At 37.3% G+C, this 18,486-nt stretch overlaps 1 protein-coding gene across 1 annotated transcript in view; it reads left to right on the top strand.

Annotated features, from left to right (window-relative positions):
- The window catches only part of LOC115631428, a 31,827-nt gene extending 14,707 nt beyond the window's left edge, over positions 1-17,120 (top strand). The window contains 5 exon segments of the mRNA XM_030528159.1: positions 10,196-10,326; positions 10,419-10,526; positions 13,450-13,614; positions 13,673-13,827; positions 14,308-17,120. Coding sequence (XP_030384019.1) covers positions 10,196-10,326; positions 10,419-10,526; positions 13,450-13,614; positions 13,673-13,827; positions 14,308-16,851 — 3,103 coding nt within the window. The 3' untranslated portion in view covers positions 16,852-17,120.
- Positions 17,121-18,486: the final 1,366 nt, after the last annotated feature.

Below are 18,486 nucleotides of genomic sequence, written 5' to 3'. Positions count from 1 at the left end.
TTTTTCCTAATTGAATTTTAATGCCTTGAGCTCGACGACGTCTGTTACTGCCATATACTCGTACTATATATTCCTAGCGTGTCGTCGTTTAGTAAGTGCTGGTGGGTGTGGCTAAGGGAGGGAGGGTAGGGCTGCTTGTTCTTTATGGTACTATCCCTGAGGCTTGTTGCTTAAAGGTCTTCCTGTGGATTTTGTTTTGTGGGTGACATTTTGTAACGACTTTAAGCTCCCAACAGATTTCTTGTTGTGGGCGGTGCTGTTCAATTTGCTGGCGTTTGCAAAACTAAAAAAGAACAACACACACAGACAAGCTATAAAACTAATTGAAAATTCTAAACAAGGCCAACAACAAGCTGCCAATCGCTGTCTGTCTGTTCCTCCCTCTCTCCCTGTATGTGTGTGGCCTTTCGGAAATGTTTACAGTTTTGGCATTGCTGGGAGGGATTGTATGAATGAATAACTACTTGCTGAAATGGCACAAGCGATCCAAATATGTCCGCCCTCTTTGCATGCTGACGATGTCCGTCAATTTCTCAATTAAAATAAATATTGCACAAATGGAACTCAGAGCTGCTGTCCACAGACGTGGGATTAATTCTTATGAGTGCTGAAAATAATTAGATATTCATGTGCTGTTGTCTGTTGGCTGTATTGCTGCTTTGATCTTTAAAGATGATTGTATAACAGTACAATAATATTTTAACAGTATACATTTATTTTGAAAAGAAAAAGGGAATTAAACTTGTGAAGAAATGCTTGTTATCGGCATCAGCACAGTTTTCTTCCGGTCTTCAACCCTGACAATGCTCGAAGATTCTTTCCAGACTACTTTTCTAAAACCACTATGAAAGTATAGTGAATTTTTTTAAAATGAAAATAAATACATGGCATGTACATCTGACTTATAGGACATATATTTTAAAATTATAACTTTAATTTAAAACGTTATGTCAAGAACTTTTTGTCTTTATATAATAATTGTTTCGGCTGATATTTGTAATATTCTATTTAACTTTTCTCCAAATTACCGAGCTTCTCTTCGCTTTTTTTTATGTGGGTGATGTCTTCTAAATCTTCTAAGAGTCTTTCTTCTTAATGACGCAAACCACATAAGATGTATACAAGTATATCAGTCTTTATATAATAATTGTTTCGGCTGACATCTGTAATAAGTGGTCTATTTTACTTTTCTACAAAATTATGAGCTTCTCTTCGCTTTTTTTTTATGTGGGTGATGTCTTCTTAATCTTCTAAGAGTCTTTCTTCTTAATGACGCAAACCACATAAGATGTATACAAGTATATCAATCTTTATATAATAATTGTTTCGGCTGACATCTGTAATAAGTGGTCTATTTTACTTTACTCCAAATTTACGAGCTTCTCTTCGCTTTTTTTTTATGTGGGTGATGTCTTCTTAATCTTCTAAGAGTCTTTCTTCCACATAAGATGTATATATCAGTCTTAGCTATCTTTAAATTTAATTTCCACACATTTTTAGTCATAAATCGCCAATCGATTTCTGTTTCATATTAATGAGTCGTCTTAACAATTCAACACTTTTGAATTTAAGAAAACATTTTAGAATAGCTTCAAGGTAATACTTATTCGTTTCAGTCTATAACGTTTCTCCTGCTTTGTTCGCACAAATTTATTTTACAACTTGATTGTCCAGCCATTAGCGCCCTATTATGCCACTTAAAGCTGAACAGAGTTTTTTTGTGGAGATGTGACATTTGTATAACAGTTTTATTGAGCTGCGATTAGCACCTTATTAGCTCGCTGTTCATGCCCTAGACATGCAGCTTCATGCTTGCGTGCATCTTTAGCATCATTATAGGTATTTTTTCTTGAACACGCACACTTCTCTTCAATCTACACTCCCACATACTCGTTAGTATTCCCACACAGCAACTTTTTAAGCTCACAGTCATGCGTACAAATTGAAAAATTGTGCGCAAAATATGGGGAAAAAGAGAAATAACGATATAATAAGGAATTTCTTTATCTTGCTTGGTTGGGCTTCTTTGTTGCCTTTGGATATAAACCAGCTGGAGAGCGTCATTTGGCATTGACATATTTCGGCTGATGCTCGATTTGTATTAATGCGAGGGAATGGTTGTTTGTGCTTTAAAGATTTCTGAGCATGTATGTACATGTATGTAGGTCTTTGCTAAATTGCTGAATTAATGAATTTCACTTAATTTGCAGCCTCATTGAGTTTATTGTTCAGCTGACAAGTGCTGTATCCTCATACTATATAATGTATACTACAAGTATATGTATCTATAAACTTCGATCTAAGTACAAGGCATAACTGAAAGTAAACAACCAGCTCGGCCAACAACCAACCTATCTGCCTTCGATATGCGAGCAATCTTTATAGCCATATGCAAATCAGTGTCTTTTTTTTTATTTTCGTTCAGCCTCCAATTGGGGCCAGCCTACCACATCGAGTCCCAATCATCCGCTATTTTTGTTCTTTTCTCGGTTCTGCTGTGCTCTGGGATGGTAAACTTTTTTTTGCGCAATTTTCTTTTGTGGTTTTCTTTTCTTTCTTTTTTTGGTCTTTTTGTTTTTTGTATGGCTTGTGCTCTCATGACTCTTCCGTTATCACTTCTGGACCGTTGAATTGAAGTGGCATAGTTGGGAGGCCAGCGTTTGTTTGCCATATGATGTGGCTCTGCTTTTTTGTTTTTGGGAGAAAATGAAATTAAAGCTGTGCCCCTATTAGAGCTGCGCGTGAAAGGTCGTGAATTGGTGAACTATCACGAACAAATTATCGGCACAATTCACAAAAATTCACTAATGCAACAGACATCTCAAACGATGTTAAATATAAAAAATATCAATAATATATGGAAACATTCTTATTAAGATTAAAATTTAAAAGCTTATTCATAACAGATTGCAGAACTATAATTACTTTTGTAAGTAAAGAGCGATTTAATGAATTGTTTCATTTCAATAATTAACCAACAACTTTAGTTTCAAAAGCTTTGGCTTTTAAATGGTTTCAAATATATATTTTCTGCAGGAAGAACGAAATTTAAGCCCGCGTTCGGGCTTATTTCTCTTTTACAATTGTGTGCCTATTATTTTGATTATTTGGTCACTCTGCAGAATTTGTGTGGAGTAGGAACCAAAGTTGATTTCTTTAAATAACTAATTAATTTAATTTGTTAAAAAAAAATATCAGTAGTTGCAAAAAAGAAACATTAATTGTGTCACAAAATATCAAGATACTATAAATAGAGCCATTGATTGTTCCGCACTATTCAGAAATACGGGATAAAAATGATTTTTTGCGTGTTCGTGATGACCTTTTTGGTCACGCGCACAGCTCTATTAATTGGGAGGCATTTGTTAGCCATTTTTATTGAACGAAATGAAATAGAAGATATATTACTTACATTGGTTTCTGATTAATTAAATCAGTTTTCATTATATGCTGCCACCTTGTGTCGCCTCAACTATTAGATAGTAGTAGTGTTGATGATGAATACCATTTTTAAAGTGTCTCAGATTCTTGTTTTGAAAGATATTTTTATTAATTTCTTTACTTTTTTGCACATTTCTTATCCACTTAAGACTTTTATACTTGTCTATGAATATAAGAAAACATTTAAAATTATTATCACACTTTTTTAAGATAGTTTTAGATAGTAGTAGTGTTGATGACCAATATCATTTTTAAAGTGTCTCAGATTCTTGTTTTGAAAGATATTTTTATTAATTTCTTTACTTTTTTTGCACATTTCTTACCCATTTAAGATGTTTGTACTTGTTTATGAATAACAAATAATCATTTGAAATGAATATCACACGTTTTTAAGAAGGTATATTAAATAACAGTATATTAGTTTATAGTTCATAAAACAGTATAACACTTGTTGTTATTGTCATTGGAAGATAGAGCATTTAGCATAATTTATGGCTGTATTTTCTCGCCGCCTAATGGCAAATTCTTAGCAAGGTCATTTGTATAGTTCAGACAAATCACTACAAATCAAGCTGCAATGCGACGCTCGACCCAGTTATACGCCCATTCATAAACGTCCGAGGTCCGTCCATCAACGCAGCCATTCAGAGCCCACCAGAGACGCCTTAGCGTATGCAATAAAATGTGTGTTTTGGGTTTCTTGCTTCTTTTTCTGACGCTCACTTGCTGGCTCATCAGCGCATTGTTTACACAAATCTCATCAAGTATTCACACACACACACACCGACATAATCGGGTCCTTCCAATATATATACATATACAGCTTGTAGGATATATTACAAGTAGGCATAATCGGTAAATACATTGCCCGCTAAATATTCAGTTTAAGTGCCGGCTTGGATAACTGTGCATGCTCATTATGTGTCGTCGGCTCACAAAAGTGAGGATGATTATGAGGACGTTGACGATGATGAGCACATGTGCTCAATTGCCTTGAGTGCCTCCTGACCAGCGGAACATGCAGTGTCGGTGTCGGCGACGGTGTCGTGCTGCGCTACTGAAAGCGGAAAGTGGAAAGTGTGGCAAGTCTGCAGCATATTTGCAGGCGTCACACGCTAAATGAAATTTGTGTTAAGCGTGTGTATAACCTTCGCCGGAATTAATGACAAAAACAAGGCCCGACCCAGCGACGAACAACTCAGCAATAACTAACACAACAGTTTCCCCAACTCTCTGCCAGCCCACAGCACACTTGAGCAAACACTGTGTGGGCAGGCAAGTAATTCGTTTACACTCAAAAAAAGTGTTTAAATTCCACAAATTTCAATTCTTTCGTATAAAATAGTTGTAAATTAAAATTGAGAGGGTTTTCTTCTTACCTAAAAATGTTCGTGTAGTGCTTTATGTAAATATGAGCTGAGATTTCAAATTGATACAAAATATATTAAAAGATATTCAAAAAAAAAAATTAAATAAAATGAGCTAAAAAGTTGTAAGCTTTCGAAATTCCTTTTCATATTGACGGACAGGCTTTCTTCTGAAATACTTTGGATATATGAATATTTCATGATTAACAACAAATGATTTAATAGAAAAATATTTTTTCATCAATTCGCTAAATATTTATCTATTTTTTCAGGTGTATAAAAGTGCACTTTCAAATATGAATATTTAACAAACTGCAAGGTCCATCCCAAAGTAAACTTGACATTTTAAAAACATTCCTTTCTAATGGCGCCACATAATAATACGAGACCGTCAATATTGCAAGGAATCGTATAAATAGAAAACAAGGTACAACTTTATTTTGAAACGATTCCATTGAAGAACAAAAAATTTATGGTAATTGTTTATTTCGTGGCAGAGCCTAAGAAATTCTAAATTTGTTATAAAAGCATAAGTACAGAAAATACCATGAAATAAATGCGCATATTTATCAAAAATCAACCAAATTTTTCGGTGAAATAAATGGTAATGAAATTTCATTAAATTATCCATTCATAAAAATTAAAACAAATACGTTTCTTTCAGAATGTAAGATTCGAATAACATTAAACCATAACTTCTTATACATTATTTCCCCCCTTTGGAGCTCGAATTTTCCAAAATCCCTTCTTAGTGGGCAGCTTCCGTTGTGCGTTGATCACCAATCAGTCAGTCAGGACAAACTGTTTTATATATATAGGTGGCGATGAAACCGCTTCAACCATGCCCCATATTCCCCACTCTCTCGAAATGCTTCACGATATGTATTGAGCCGAAATTTGATTATTTTGAATAAAATAAACTTATTTTACCAAAATACAAATCCTGTGCTCTTATTTTTAGAATTTTGAAGATTTTTTTTTTTTTTTTTAATGTATTTTAAAATATGAATATTTGCAGCTTTCTCAAATTCTTTTGAAATAAAATAGAAACTCTTGAGTTTTGTAATATATTTTATAGAAGCGTAAAGAAAGAATATTTCTTTCTTACATTTTTTTAAATAAAAAAGGAACTGAATACATTTATATTATTTTTTGTACAAACTTTAAATTGAAGATAATTTTATTTGAAGATTAGAAATAATATTTCTTTCTTAAGTTCTTTTAAAATAAAAAGGAACTGAATATATTTCTATTATTTGTTGTAAAAACTTTAAATTGAAGATAATTTTATTTGAGAATAGAAATGTTTTTGAATTTATTGGGTAATTTTTCTAAAGCTTGAATTTTTTATTTTTTTGAGTGTATGGAAAGCACACTAAGCTGCAAGATTTTAATTATGCCAACAGACAGACAAACACACAGCCAGAGGGACAGACAAAGCGGCAGATAAACAGACAAGCCATCAGACAACTGTCAGGAAGGACACACCAAGTACAAAACAAATTACAGGCAATATGTGACTTAATTTCTGTATGAGCCCCCACCCAACACTACATACTATATAGTAATTGTGAGCAACACAATACAAATTTTTATCAATAAAACTTTCATCAGCAATCAGGGACATTTTTGGGCATAAGTGTGTGTTAAATCGGAGCGACTATTTGCACAAATTGCCATTGAACTGAGTTCCGAATATATAGTCCAAGTGCTTCGCATCTACTTAGTACACTCTTATGTAGGTATGTCGGCATGTGTCTGTATGTATGCCTTTGTGAGGCATAACTGAAATTGTTTACATTGCATTGCTGGATGGGCGATGGGGATGGGGAGGGGGGAGGGGGGACGCAGCAAGCGTTTCTTCTTTTGTGCGAGCCAACCATTCAGTGGAACCACCGACTGTGTACATTTTTATCGATTTTTATGGCACATTTTACACGTTGAAGCGCGTGCCAGTCTTTGTAGGTTTGTTTGTATACTCGTATACCTAGTCGTATAAATGTATATATAAATGTATGCATGTTTGTATGTGCTTGGCCAATTTAAAAGCTATGCAAAGAAAAAATTGTGGGTGTGGATCTAGGAGGTGGGAGGTGGATGCCGAAAATTAAAGTAATGTTAACATCTGCGAAATAGTAGAAGCACATGCATTTGACGACAGAGAATTCGATAACTTTGTGTAAAGTGTGCTAAACAGGCAGTAATTTAAATGGATTTAAGAGATTTTTCAATATATGCTGTGTTAGTCATGTCAAATATATGAGATAAGAAATTATAGCTGATTTCTCAAAAACTTTAACTGCATATGACTGAGAAGAACAAGCCTGTGAAGTTTGAGGTATCTAGCTATTGTTATTAAACAACGATGGGGGTTCATACAGACAAACAGCGGGTCAGACCAATTCGCAACAAACATTGCAATAAAAATGTTTATTTCTTATTTGTTTAGTATACATCTATATTGTTATTTAATATATATTAGTGTGTAATAATAGCAACACAACTAATTTATAGAATAAAATATTTTACATAATATAGCACAATTTAGAAGCGTAATCAATTAAACGTTCGTTTTACATACCTCCAGGGAAAATTGTTTGCCATTCAAAAAGCTAAAGCTGGCTTATTCTACTAATGGTTTTTGCTAATTCTTTCTATGTACTCATGTCTCTCTTTTTTCACATTCATTATCCCTGCTTGTTTGCCACACATTTCAGCTATTGATTATGCAGCTTACTAAGTTCCCATTAGGGTTTTTAAGTCCAGCGATATTTGTAATTCGACACACTTTTGATAGCTTGTCTACCATTTCCTACCCATATTCTCTTGCTTGAAACTTTCGAGGACACAACAACTTATGCCTTTGGACACTTTCTCATTAGCTCTACAAACAAGCTGCGCTGAAAAAGTGAAAAACTGTATACTCAGTTATAGTGGAACAAATTGCGCAGAAAAAAACACGCTTGCTACTTCATTTTGCATGTCATTAAATGCTTTGCGTTGCAGTGTCGTTTTTTATTATTAATTAAATGTCATGACCGCTGGAACCACACTTGCTATTCAATTCTCCCAACAACAACAACAACGTTGGCTTTTTAAATGCCACTAACGTGTTTATCAGCAGTGTCTGTTTATAATGGAAAATGTTGTCTACTTCGGGGGGCGCGCTTCATTTTAGAGTATCCTTATCAGACTCTTTGGGTGACTCTGCAGCGGAAACGTTTGCTATCTGCACAAAAAAAGGAGCAAAGCAAAGAGTATTGAATTGACTGTGTGACGGCAGGACTTAAAGTGTACAAGGATCTGACAGCGATAGCAATGGTGTCAAAAAACTTTTCCATTTGTCACCGCCACAAATCCACAGAAAGCACTCGAGACAAATCCCTGCTCTGCCGCTTTAGCACTTTTTAATAACACTTCGAATTACTTTTTAGGGTCGAAAACACATCAGCAACAACAACAACAATTGCATCATCATGGCTAATGTGCTGAGAGACAGGAAGAAGGCAAATGGCGCATTGTTTTGTCGCTTGTTGTAGTTGTTGTTGTTGTTGGTCTCCTGCCAAGAATGTTCAACACGTGCCGTTAAAAATTCTTGTTAGCCGCAACATCGCGTTCGTCCTGTCATATTTATGACAGTTATGCTTGACACATGCCCTCCTAAAACAACAACAACAACTCATTGTTTATTCAGCTCCATTTGCTTTTGCAATGCCTGTCATTCGAACTACACGAGCGTTAAGTATACACTGGGCAGCAATAAACTATTGTCATATCTTTGCTGGATTTGTAAATCATGTTCGTGACAGAGTCTTTAAATAGGGCTCAATACAAACTCCAAAGAGCTTTAACTGATGCTCGAATTAGTGTCGCCACAACGACCATGAATGGTTATTACATTTCCATCAAATAAGCCCATCAATAGGAATTGAACGGCTTCTTTTCTATCGCTATCTAAGAGCTGATTGCTGTAATCGATTTTGTGCAGAAAAGCACATCACCAATATCGATGACATTCAACCGATAAGACAATCGAACATGTTGCAAGCATTACAGAAATTTGTTTTTTTGTATTAGCAGAGTGTTTTTATTTAAAACTGCCCATCCTGGACAATCATTAAATTGGTTAAATAAAATTGACAATTAATTAATTTTATTTATGATTAGAGAAATATGTTTTTCAAATTATTATAACAAACAATAAGCAGCATCGATGTCTACCAAAAAATAATATTAAAAAAAGCCAGCCAGAAATACCTAACTTTTCCAGTGAAATGGTGATGCACGATCAAGTTGAGGAAAATCTTTTGGACGTTTGGACGTCATAGTTCTAGAGATGAAGTAGCAGTAGAAAGCATTTTTCTTTTTATAACCCCCCTGTATCAATCGTGTGTGCATTTTGAAAGAATGATTATCGATTGTAGATTTGCCACTGCCGACCGCTTGTGATGATTGTTTTCATAAAATATTCTAATGTTAGTATTTTTCTCGACAAAATTCTGACTGTAGTGTTAAAATCGAAAAATCTAAATCAACTAATCATAATATTTGATCGATTTGTGTTTTGTGATTTCGATTGACATTTTTACTTATCCGAATCACAAATCACAGCGATCAGCAAGTGAAATCAGTAATGATCGATCACAAATCGCTACGATTGGGAAAGTTCAGGTTCAATAAACAGTTCACTCAAGATCGTTTTGAAGAAATGAAGACGAAACTTTGAACAAAACAGCGCAGTCTACGAAACAGTACCCTGAGAAATCGAGCCCACCGAGATGTATTTGTCAGCTGGCAAGCTAAAACAGAATATTTGTTGTAAAAAAAACCGACACAATTCGAGACTGACATTATCCACGAAGTTAGTCCCAATTACAAACTAAGCAAAGCGACCTAACGGATGAAAAGCCATTCAAACATAATAAATACATCTTCTTTGTAAAAATTCTCTCTCTTAACTATGGCACAATGGTTGACAATGACGTTTCCGAACCTTTCCAAATTTCGATCTATCAGCACATTATTTTCCACTACTTTGCTTCATTATGAATTCGGGAAGAGTGTTTTCCATTAGTCTTGTTTAAAAAACTTGTCAAACTGCGCAGAAAATCGATTTTGACAACGAAAATACATTTAATGGACGCATATAAATCATGTTGAACGCCACAAAATCGCCCTTTGATCTAGATGTCTGACAGACTGTTTATATATACATATATATATAGCATATATATTATGTGTATCTGACTTGTGTCTGGCAGTCAATTTGTTTTGCGGTCATTCCGACAAACATAATCACAACTCACTGCCGATATATCTGCTTGTATAAAAGGCTAACAAAATACAATTACGATTTATATTATTGTTGTTGTACCCTACCCTTTCAGGTTCTCCAGCCGCTATGAGCTTCCATTGCTCGTACAGAGCGTAGTCATGAATGTCACAATGTTCCTAATGATACATCTGTGCGTTAAAGTTAAACGTGTCAATGCCAACAATCGGGAGCACACATTGCGAGGTGAGTGGATACTGCTCTTTACTATGCTACGAACACCTTATTGATGATGATTAATCGACTTTTTGACTTTTACCCCCTCTCTCGCGGAATAGGCGATGAGTTGCACCTCCCCAAAGTAATGACGGACACGGATATCGCCGCCTCTGTTTCCACCGATGCGGGTGTACTAAAACGTGCCCGCTCTAGGCACTACTTGAATGGTAAGTGTGGGCTCTTGGGATCAATTCTATCTATACAGTGTAGAGTTTATTTAAAAGAAATCAAATCAAATCTTTTCCAAAATAGGCGTAAAACAGTATTTTTATTATTATAAAGTAAATATATTCTTTATATGAGAAACTAGCCTTTTAAAACATTTATATTTTGCTATCAAAATCAATTTAATTCTAAGCATTTTGGATGGATTTATATTGCCATGTTCGGTGGGGTTACAATTTGTGGAACAGCTCGCAAATGTTTTCCAGTTTTCGGCAAACGTCTAAGTTGTTGACGAAGATCCTTTTCAGCTATTGGGTATGAGGGATAGTTGATGCCAAGGCAACAGAGCAGGCTGCTATGTCTGGGTTTTCGTTACTCGAGATTTCTTGACCAAAGGAGAACAAGTTGAAATGTTACAGTAGTATGTGTAAAATAGCTAAATCGTTACTGCAGTTTAGTTTCTACTACAGAAATCGTAATCAAGCAATTAGCATGCTTTTAAGAAAGCAGGAGTAGTAATCAGAAACATGTCCGTCTGCCACAAAAACATTGTCGCTAGAGACTTTCATTTACTGGATATAGATGCTACTGTAAATAGCCACTTCTTTTCTTCTTAAAGCTGTTTAAATATATGTCTGCTTTATCACTTTTCCAATTTTTGTACCCAATACTCAAAGGCTAAAACGGGGAGAAGACGAGTCGTTTTAGCGCTGCCCTTTTCTATGTTCGTCTGTATGAACGGGTAGATCTCAGGAACTACAAGAGCTAGAATAACCAAATTTGGTATCCAGATTCCTTTAAGCAGCTCAAGTTTAGTATTATATTTATAGTATTTAAGTTTTGGCTTGCAGGGCAGTCTAAACAGTTATTGAACATATGCTTCATCTAAAAAAAATGACCTAATTTTCTTGTAATGCCACACAATTATTATTACAAGTGTAGAACAACAATAAATGCTAAATAAATGCAATAAATACATTTCTAAATTAACAATTATTTAATGATATTTAACGAAACTGTCTTTAAACAGAAAACTTGAAGTTCATGAAATATGACATATTTTCGACATTTTTCAATTCGATCCTTTGTATATGAAAGGTACAGGGGTAAACTAGTTTGTGCGTGGCTTGTCGAACTTTTCATTGAAAAGTTCTTTGTGCGGGCCGACTCATACATTCTGAGGCAGGCAGTTGACAGCAATTTCCGCGTTTTTCTTTATGTGGTTCTGGCTAGTCGTGGCTCTGACTCTGCCAGGCAAGCAGGCTGGCAGGCAGGCAGTCTGTCCGCCTGTCAGTCTGTCAGTTAGTTAGGCAGCTCCATTAACCGCCCGCACCCAGCAGCGTAGCAATGCCTTACACTTTTATTTTTATCATTCATTGACTACCGAGAAGTACAATGCCAAGTATTTTATCTATACGCGTCATTTGATGCCTGCCTTTGCCGTTGCTGTTATGCCATTTATGCCATTTTCTCTGTTTACGGCTTATCAATTGGCCAGAGTTAGGAAACAAGAAGGAAAATAGAATGGTGGCGGCCCAGTAACTGTAACTGGGTTAGTGGGCGCTATAAATTGATCAATGAAACCAGCACCGCAGCACAGAATGAGCTCCACATTGAGTTAATTATAGTGTCGCTATGGTTTTGGCACGCCCTAGATATACCTGTGATTCAAAGGGGGTGTTTAAAATTGAAGTGCGCCTAAAAGCAGTACAGGATAATGGAAATAGTTTGATTTCAGGTTGAAAGCAAATAAATTTCAAATCGTAAAGCTAATGTGGGGCGTTTTTATGGCTTTAATTAGAAATGATAAGGCTTGAAATGTTTTTAAAAGCTTAAGCAATTAGAGACGTATGCTATCTATATTATAACAGCTACTATAATATATACGTTTTTAATTTTTATTTGGCGCTTTAGCCTATTAGCAGTTTTTATATGGAATTAAAAAGTCTCTATCGGTCATTCAGTAGACGAATAACACATTATTCGACTTAAGGTTGGGAGCAGATTACTTTAAAATGTTAATGGAGGCTTACATTTTAAAATGCTAAGGCTTTAAAGGTTTTTTATAGCTAAAGGAATTAGAAGAGTATAGTTAATTAATCTATCAACTGCTAGAATGCTTTTAAAGAGCCATTGCAAGTTTCTAAATTGCATTAAAAAGTCCATATCGGTAATTAGTCTAATGACACTTTTTTTATGTATAACAGTTCGTTTAAGAGCTTTTATTTGATTTTAAATAATTTAATTTATTAAGTTAAATGTGGTTCGTTTAATTGTGGGCAGCTTAGTGCTTTGAAAGAGCCATCGCAAGTTTCTAAATTGCATTAAAAAGTCCATATCGGCAGTAATTAGTCTAATGACACTTCTTTTAAGTATAACAGTCGTTTAAAAGCTTTTATTTGATTTCAATTAATTTAATTTGTTAAATTGAATGTAGTTCGTTTAATTGTGAGCAAACTTATCGAATGACACATTGTATAACAGTTTATGATTCGATTTAATGCAGATTACTTTGAAATGTTAAAAAGTTTTTATAAGTAGCTTTATAATTATAACAGCTGTTATTATTTTAAAAAAATCTCTGCAAGTTTTTATAAGGAATTAAAAAGCATCTATCGGCCGTAGTGAGCCTAAAAGCACATTGCTTTTAAGTATAACAGTTCGTATAACAGCTTTTATTTGATTAAATGTTGTAAGCAATTTCCAATTGAGAAGTGAACGTAGTGCGTTTTATCGGCTACAAATAGCTAAAACAATTGGACATTAATGCTATAACATCATACTTACAAGTTACCAAATTGGTTTTAAAACCCCTTATACAGTTTTGGATTTGAATTGTGTAGCCATATTGTACCTTATTTATGATCACCTTATTATAAAACAGTATAACAGTTTGTAAGACAGTTTATTTTTTTCCAATTTCAGATCTCAATTTCAGATATTTCTGGAATTGGACAGATTTTCAATCGTATCTAGACTTCATGCTGGTCGTTTGGGCCCTAGGCGCTGCCATTACCTATTTAATGTTATCCGTTCACTGGTTCATGGAATCCATGGGCTTTGTGGCTGTCTTTACAGAAGCCATGCTAGGTAAGTAAATAAAATATAGATGTCTACAAAATTTCTAAAATATTACTTCACATTACAGGCGCACCTCAGTTTCTACGCAATTTCAAGAATAAATCAACATATGGTATGAGCATACACATGGTCATTATGTGGACGCTCGGTGATATGTTTAAGACTGGTTACTTTATTGTTAGGAAAGCACCATCACAATTTTGGATCTGTGGCACACTGCAGGTGCGTAGGATCGATAGTAGATCTGGGTCTGGGCATTGGAAATGTATATCTATAATTAGTTCTCTGTATTTTTTTTATTTTATTTATTTATTTATGTCAACAAACATTGATATAGGAGGAAAATATATAAATATTATAGAAAGCATCTAAGAAGGAGAAATCTAATCAAATTACAATAATATCTAATAATGATCTTAGGTATTCAAAAAAATACATAATTTGTAGGCTTGTTTCAAGCTTCGATTTAATTTTCACTAAAAGACAGGCAATATAAGTGTTTCTAGAACTTATTATCTTTAATAATAATATTTCTTAGAAACTTTATTAAAAGTGAACTCAAATTAGGCCTGTAAATGAGCTAAGTAATGTTTCCAGAACTAATAATAGGTATATATTTCCTTGCCCATTTCCAAATTAAATCTCAAGAACTAAAGAATAGAATAGCTAACGTATCTATCCATTTTTTCGCTCCCAAAATAGGTCAGTCTGGACTTGGCCATATTGGTGCAGGTCTGGGCGTATCGCAAGAATTCCAAGCCGCGAGATCTGCGTCGCGGAGATTAGCAGTTTGCCCCCGAAGAACAACAACAACAACACGATGTACACATTAATTCCGACGAGCAACAACTCTCGTTGCCCAATACTATAAGCAGTGGAGACGACCATTTGCTGACCGCCCGTGCCGATGACGAACACTTCAAGATACCAGAGTACTCGCAGTGCCACGACAATCGCGCCTTTCAATACCACAACAACAATATGCTGCCGCGTTCCGCAGGCAGTGGCAAGAGTGTCAAAGCCGATGGCAGCGTCGCATTGGACGCACTGGAAGTCGTCATTGTGCATCCGCAGGGCCACAATGCGCCAAATGGCCGGATTGGTGGTGGCCACAATAGCTGCTGTCGTCGCCATGGCGCCCGGAAGCGGCACAACGCCACACAGACGAATGCCACGCATCTGGACTCCTGCTGCTGTTGCCGCAGCAGCAACGATTGCTTCTCGCATGGCGAACTGGAAATGAGCTGCCATTGTCATATAACGCATCATCATCATTGCCATCACCATTACTCGCCCGCCGCCACAGCTGAGAGTACAAAGCGACGCGCTTTGGTGCGCACGCGACGTCATCGCCATCGGCATCACCATCAGGCGCAGGAGCAGGATGAGCCACAACAGCCGCACCTGCATACGCATTCGCACTCCCATCAGCATCTGCATTCACATCATCGTCATAGCAAGCACGCCTCGGAGCAATTGCGACGACTTCCAGCCGGCGGCCACAAAGCCAATAGCAACAAACACACCACCAACGACAACAAGTCTTCCCTAGACTCCAGCGATGAGCAATTGCCGCAGCAACGGCAGCAGCAGCAGTCGATGATGCATCAGACCATTGCCATTGAGATTGATGCGGCGACCATGACGGAAGATAACAGCAGCACGGCCACCTCCAATTTTCCCTACAAGGTGGCCAGCGAGGGTGGCGGCGTTCCCATCATCTTGGCGCCCCTACGCGAGCAGCATCGACAGCGCCCTAGACGGCGTGGCTCGCTGAACTCCAACACCACCATCGAGACAGACGAGCTGTCGCAGGATGCGGACGATGATGACGACGACGATGACGATGTGCACATAGCCGGCTTGGACGCCGACGCGGACGACGACGCCGATGACGATGATGAGGCGCAGCTGACGCCACGACGCAACAAACGCGTCACAGCCAATGGAGCGCCCTCCAGCTCGAGCAGCACAGCGCGCGCCTGTGCCGGCGCCCTGCCCCGCAACGAGTGTGTGCGCATCAAGCGTAAGCGTTTCATGCCCGACGCTGTGCAGGATTACTGCAGCAGCTGTTCACGCTGCTCGAGCTGCAGCTGCGGACAGGAACGCACCAGCTCCTGCAGCAGTCTGGACGACTTGGGCGACGATATGCGCGCCCATGAGCTAACGGTGGCAGCCGAGTGCCATCACTGCAATCTACAGCCGCAGGAGCCAGTCGAGCTGGAGCCAACCAACAACAATGCGGTGACCAGCCGACGCAGCAGCGTCAGTTTCGGCTCTTGCCACACGTCCAGCTGTTGTTGCTGCAACAGCAGCAACTGCGAGGAAGAGGAGGGGCATAACAATGATGATGAGGATGACGAGGATGAGACGACGGGACAGCGCGAGTCCTTCTGCACGGCAGCCGATCACACCATAAAGAGCACGGTCACGCCCTTGGGTGCTGACGCCGAGGACTGCCACAGCAGCACACTGACGCCACTCACCACACAGCATTCCTCGCTGCTGGAGGAGGACAACAATGCCGAGCATACAATGCGCAGTGAGGGCGATGGTGGCGCTGGCACGCTTACCGATGCCGATGCCTCATCGCTGAGTCAATCAGCAGAATACTATTCCGTATCCTCGGCGGCAGCGGTGCAGCCATCGCTCACCAAATGCTGTCTGGACACCACGCATTGCGGCAAGCCCTGCAAGCATTGGAGCAAGCACCATAGCCGGCATAAACGCAGCTCTTCGCCACTGGACTCGCATTTATGACGAAGCGTTTCGCTGGTCAGTTGGCCAGCAATCGATGTGAATGCGTTGCTGCAGCAGACGATACGGAAGGCGGCTGTGTTGCAGGAATCGCCGGTGCGTCGTAGGCTCTTGCCACCGCCACCACCGTTGCCGCCGCCACCACCACCAGCAGTTGCTGTGCAACTGCTGCACACCACAGCCGGCAGCAACGACAGCTCCACTGCCACGCTCACGCCCTCCGTCATCACTGTGGCCAAATATCCGCCGAGCGGCTCTGCCGGCAGCTCCATACAGTCCATCCATACAGTGACCACACTCTGCAGCGGCAATGGACGCGCTGTCGTCACCACTGCCAGCACCAGTGGTGCAAACAACAGTGGCGGCTCTGCACCCGGCACCGCACGTACCAAGCGAAGCTCCAAATTCTCGCCAGTCGCCTCCGATGCGCACAGCTGCGATCCGTTGCTGTTCAGCCAGGAGCGACGCTCAGCAGAGATTATCTTATAAAGTGAGAGAGATATAGTAGTAGGGCCAAGGATCGTTTATACCTCGTTGGCTGTGCACCAAACAAACAAACAAACAAGCAAACATATTACTGTTTGCAGAGATCTGTGTAATTGCAATTTGGAATTCATGTGCAGACACATTTATTTCGTATTGACCTGTTCATTATGTTGTTATTCGGGGGTTCTCCACTAAAATTATTTGTACATTTTTATAAGATTACCCAAAATTGTGTAAAATTAGTACTAAATACATACATGTTTCTAACATAATTTTTATCTCGTACACCCATGAATTTAATGTGTAGTTTCGGAGTCTGTGCGATCCAATAATTAAATTTGTTATTTAGCAAGTAATGGAACAGACATATCCAATCAAGTAAACTAAACATAAAGAACCAAAACCAATTCGACAAAACGCGCAGCAGACTCTTTTTCGTTTTTTATATAATTGCAATTTTCGTACAATTTTTTAGTCAATTGTTTCTTTAAGTTATAATATGTGAAACAAATCAATCTCGATATAACTATTATTGTATATGTATATATCTATGAAAATTATTCATCATCTAAGCTTTAATTTTATGTTTCTTTCTAGCGGAATTTATAAGCTAAGTTTCTTACCTAAAAAAATAAAAACAAAACTACGAAAAACAACATTTTTGATTTCCTTTTTTTCTTTTACAATCGAATTCAATTGTTTTTCATTTTATCGCATGTAAGTTTTTATGTTGCTTATCAATAAATGCATCGGGCAAAGTGCATATATATTTACAAATACTATTATCTATGTATATTTATTAAAATGCTAACAGATTAATAAGTTTAAGCCAAGTTTATTAAAAAAAAACTATAAAGAAAAAAAACCGCAGCCAAATATCTTCCTTGCAATGTTGAGATTCCGTTGAAAACGTACACACAATTATTAAGAAAGTAATTAAATTTAATGTAAACGCATGTTTTGCTAAAAATTAGCTACTATTTTCATAACTAGTGTAAAAAAAAGTGCTTGAAAATATTTAAGAAATATTAAAAAACCAAACAACACACAAAAACTCCATGCAAATCAAAACTTTGTTTGACATTTGCGCAAATATTTGTTGATTAGTCCGTAGCCGTGTCTTTTGCGTATATTTATATAAAAATTAATTATTTATTTAGACTTTAAGTGCAAACAATTACCAAACATTTTAAGCGCTTTGCAGTTCATTTGTTGCACCTTCTTTGCAAGAACAAACAATCGAGCGCCGGAAACTTTCAACAATTTGTTAGCTACGTGTATCGCATTCTAAAAACCAAAAACAAATCAAATTGTAACGTATTACTTATCTACATATACTTACATGCATATAGCAACAACTAATACTCATTACTATAACTGTTAAAACCTACAACGTATTCAAAAACACAAAAATACAATTAACGTCTAAATTGTACGCCACAGAAGTTAAAGTAGAGGCATTTTTTTCTAATGGAAACGATATACCATAACACACACATATATAAAGATATAAAATTCATAAATAAAAGCAATAAATGCATACACCATAAATGAAAATTTTTAAAACAAAACCAACAAGGTAGATACATAAATAAAGGAAACCACGTAATGAATTTACTTTATACTCATAAGGAACAA

This window comes from Scaptodrosophila lebanonensis, unplaced genomic scaffold (assembly GCF_003285725.1).
Source record: "Scaptodrosophila lebanonensis strain 11010-0011.00,11010-0021.00 unplaced genomic scaffold, SlebRS2 tig00001412-arrow-pilon, whole genome shotgun sequence".
In the NCBI taxonomy this organism is placed as follows: Eukaryota; Metazoa; Arthropoda; class Insecta; order Diptera; family Drosophilidae; genus Scaptodrosophila; species Scaptodrosophila lebanonensis.
Note: the sequence above shows the minus strand (reverse complement) of the source record. Positions and strands in the feature narration are given on the sequence as shown.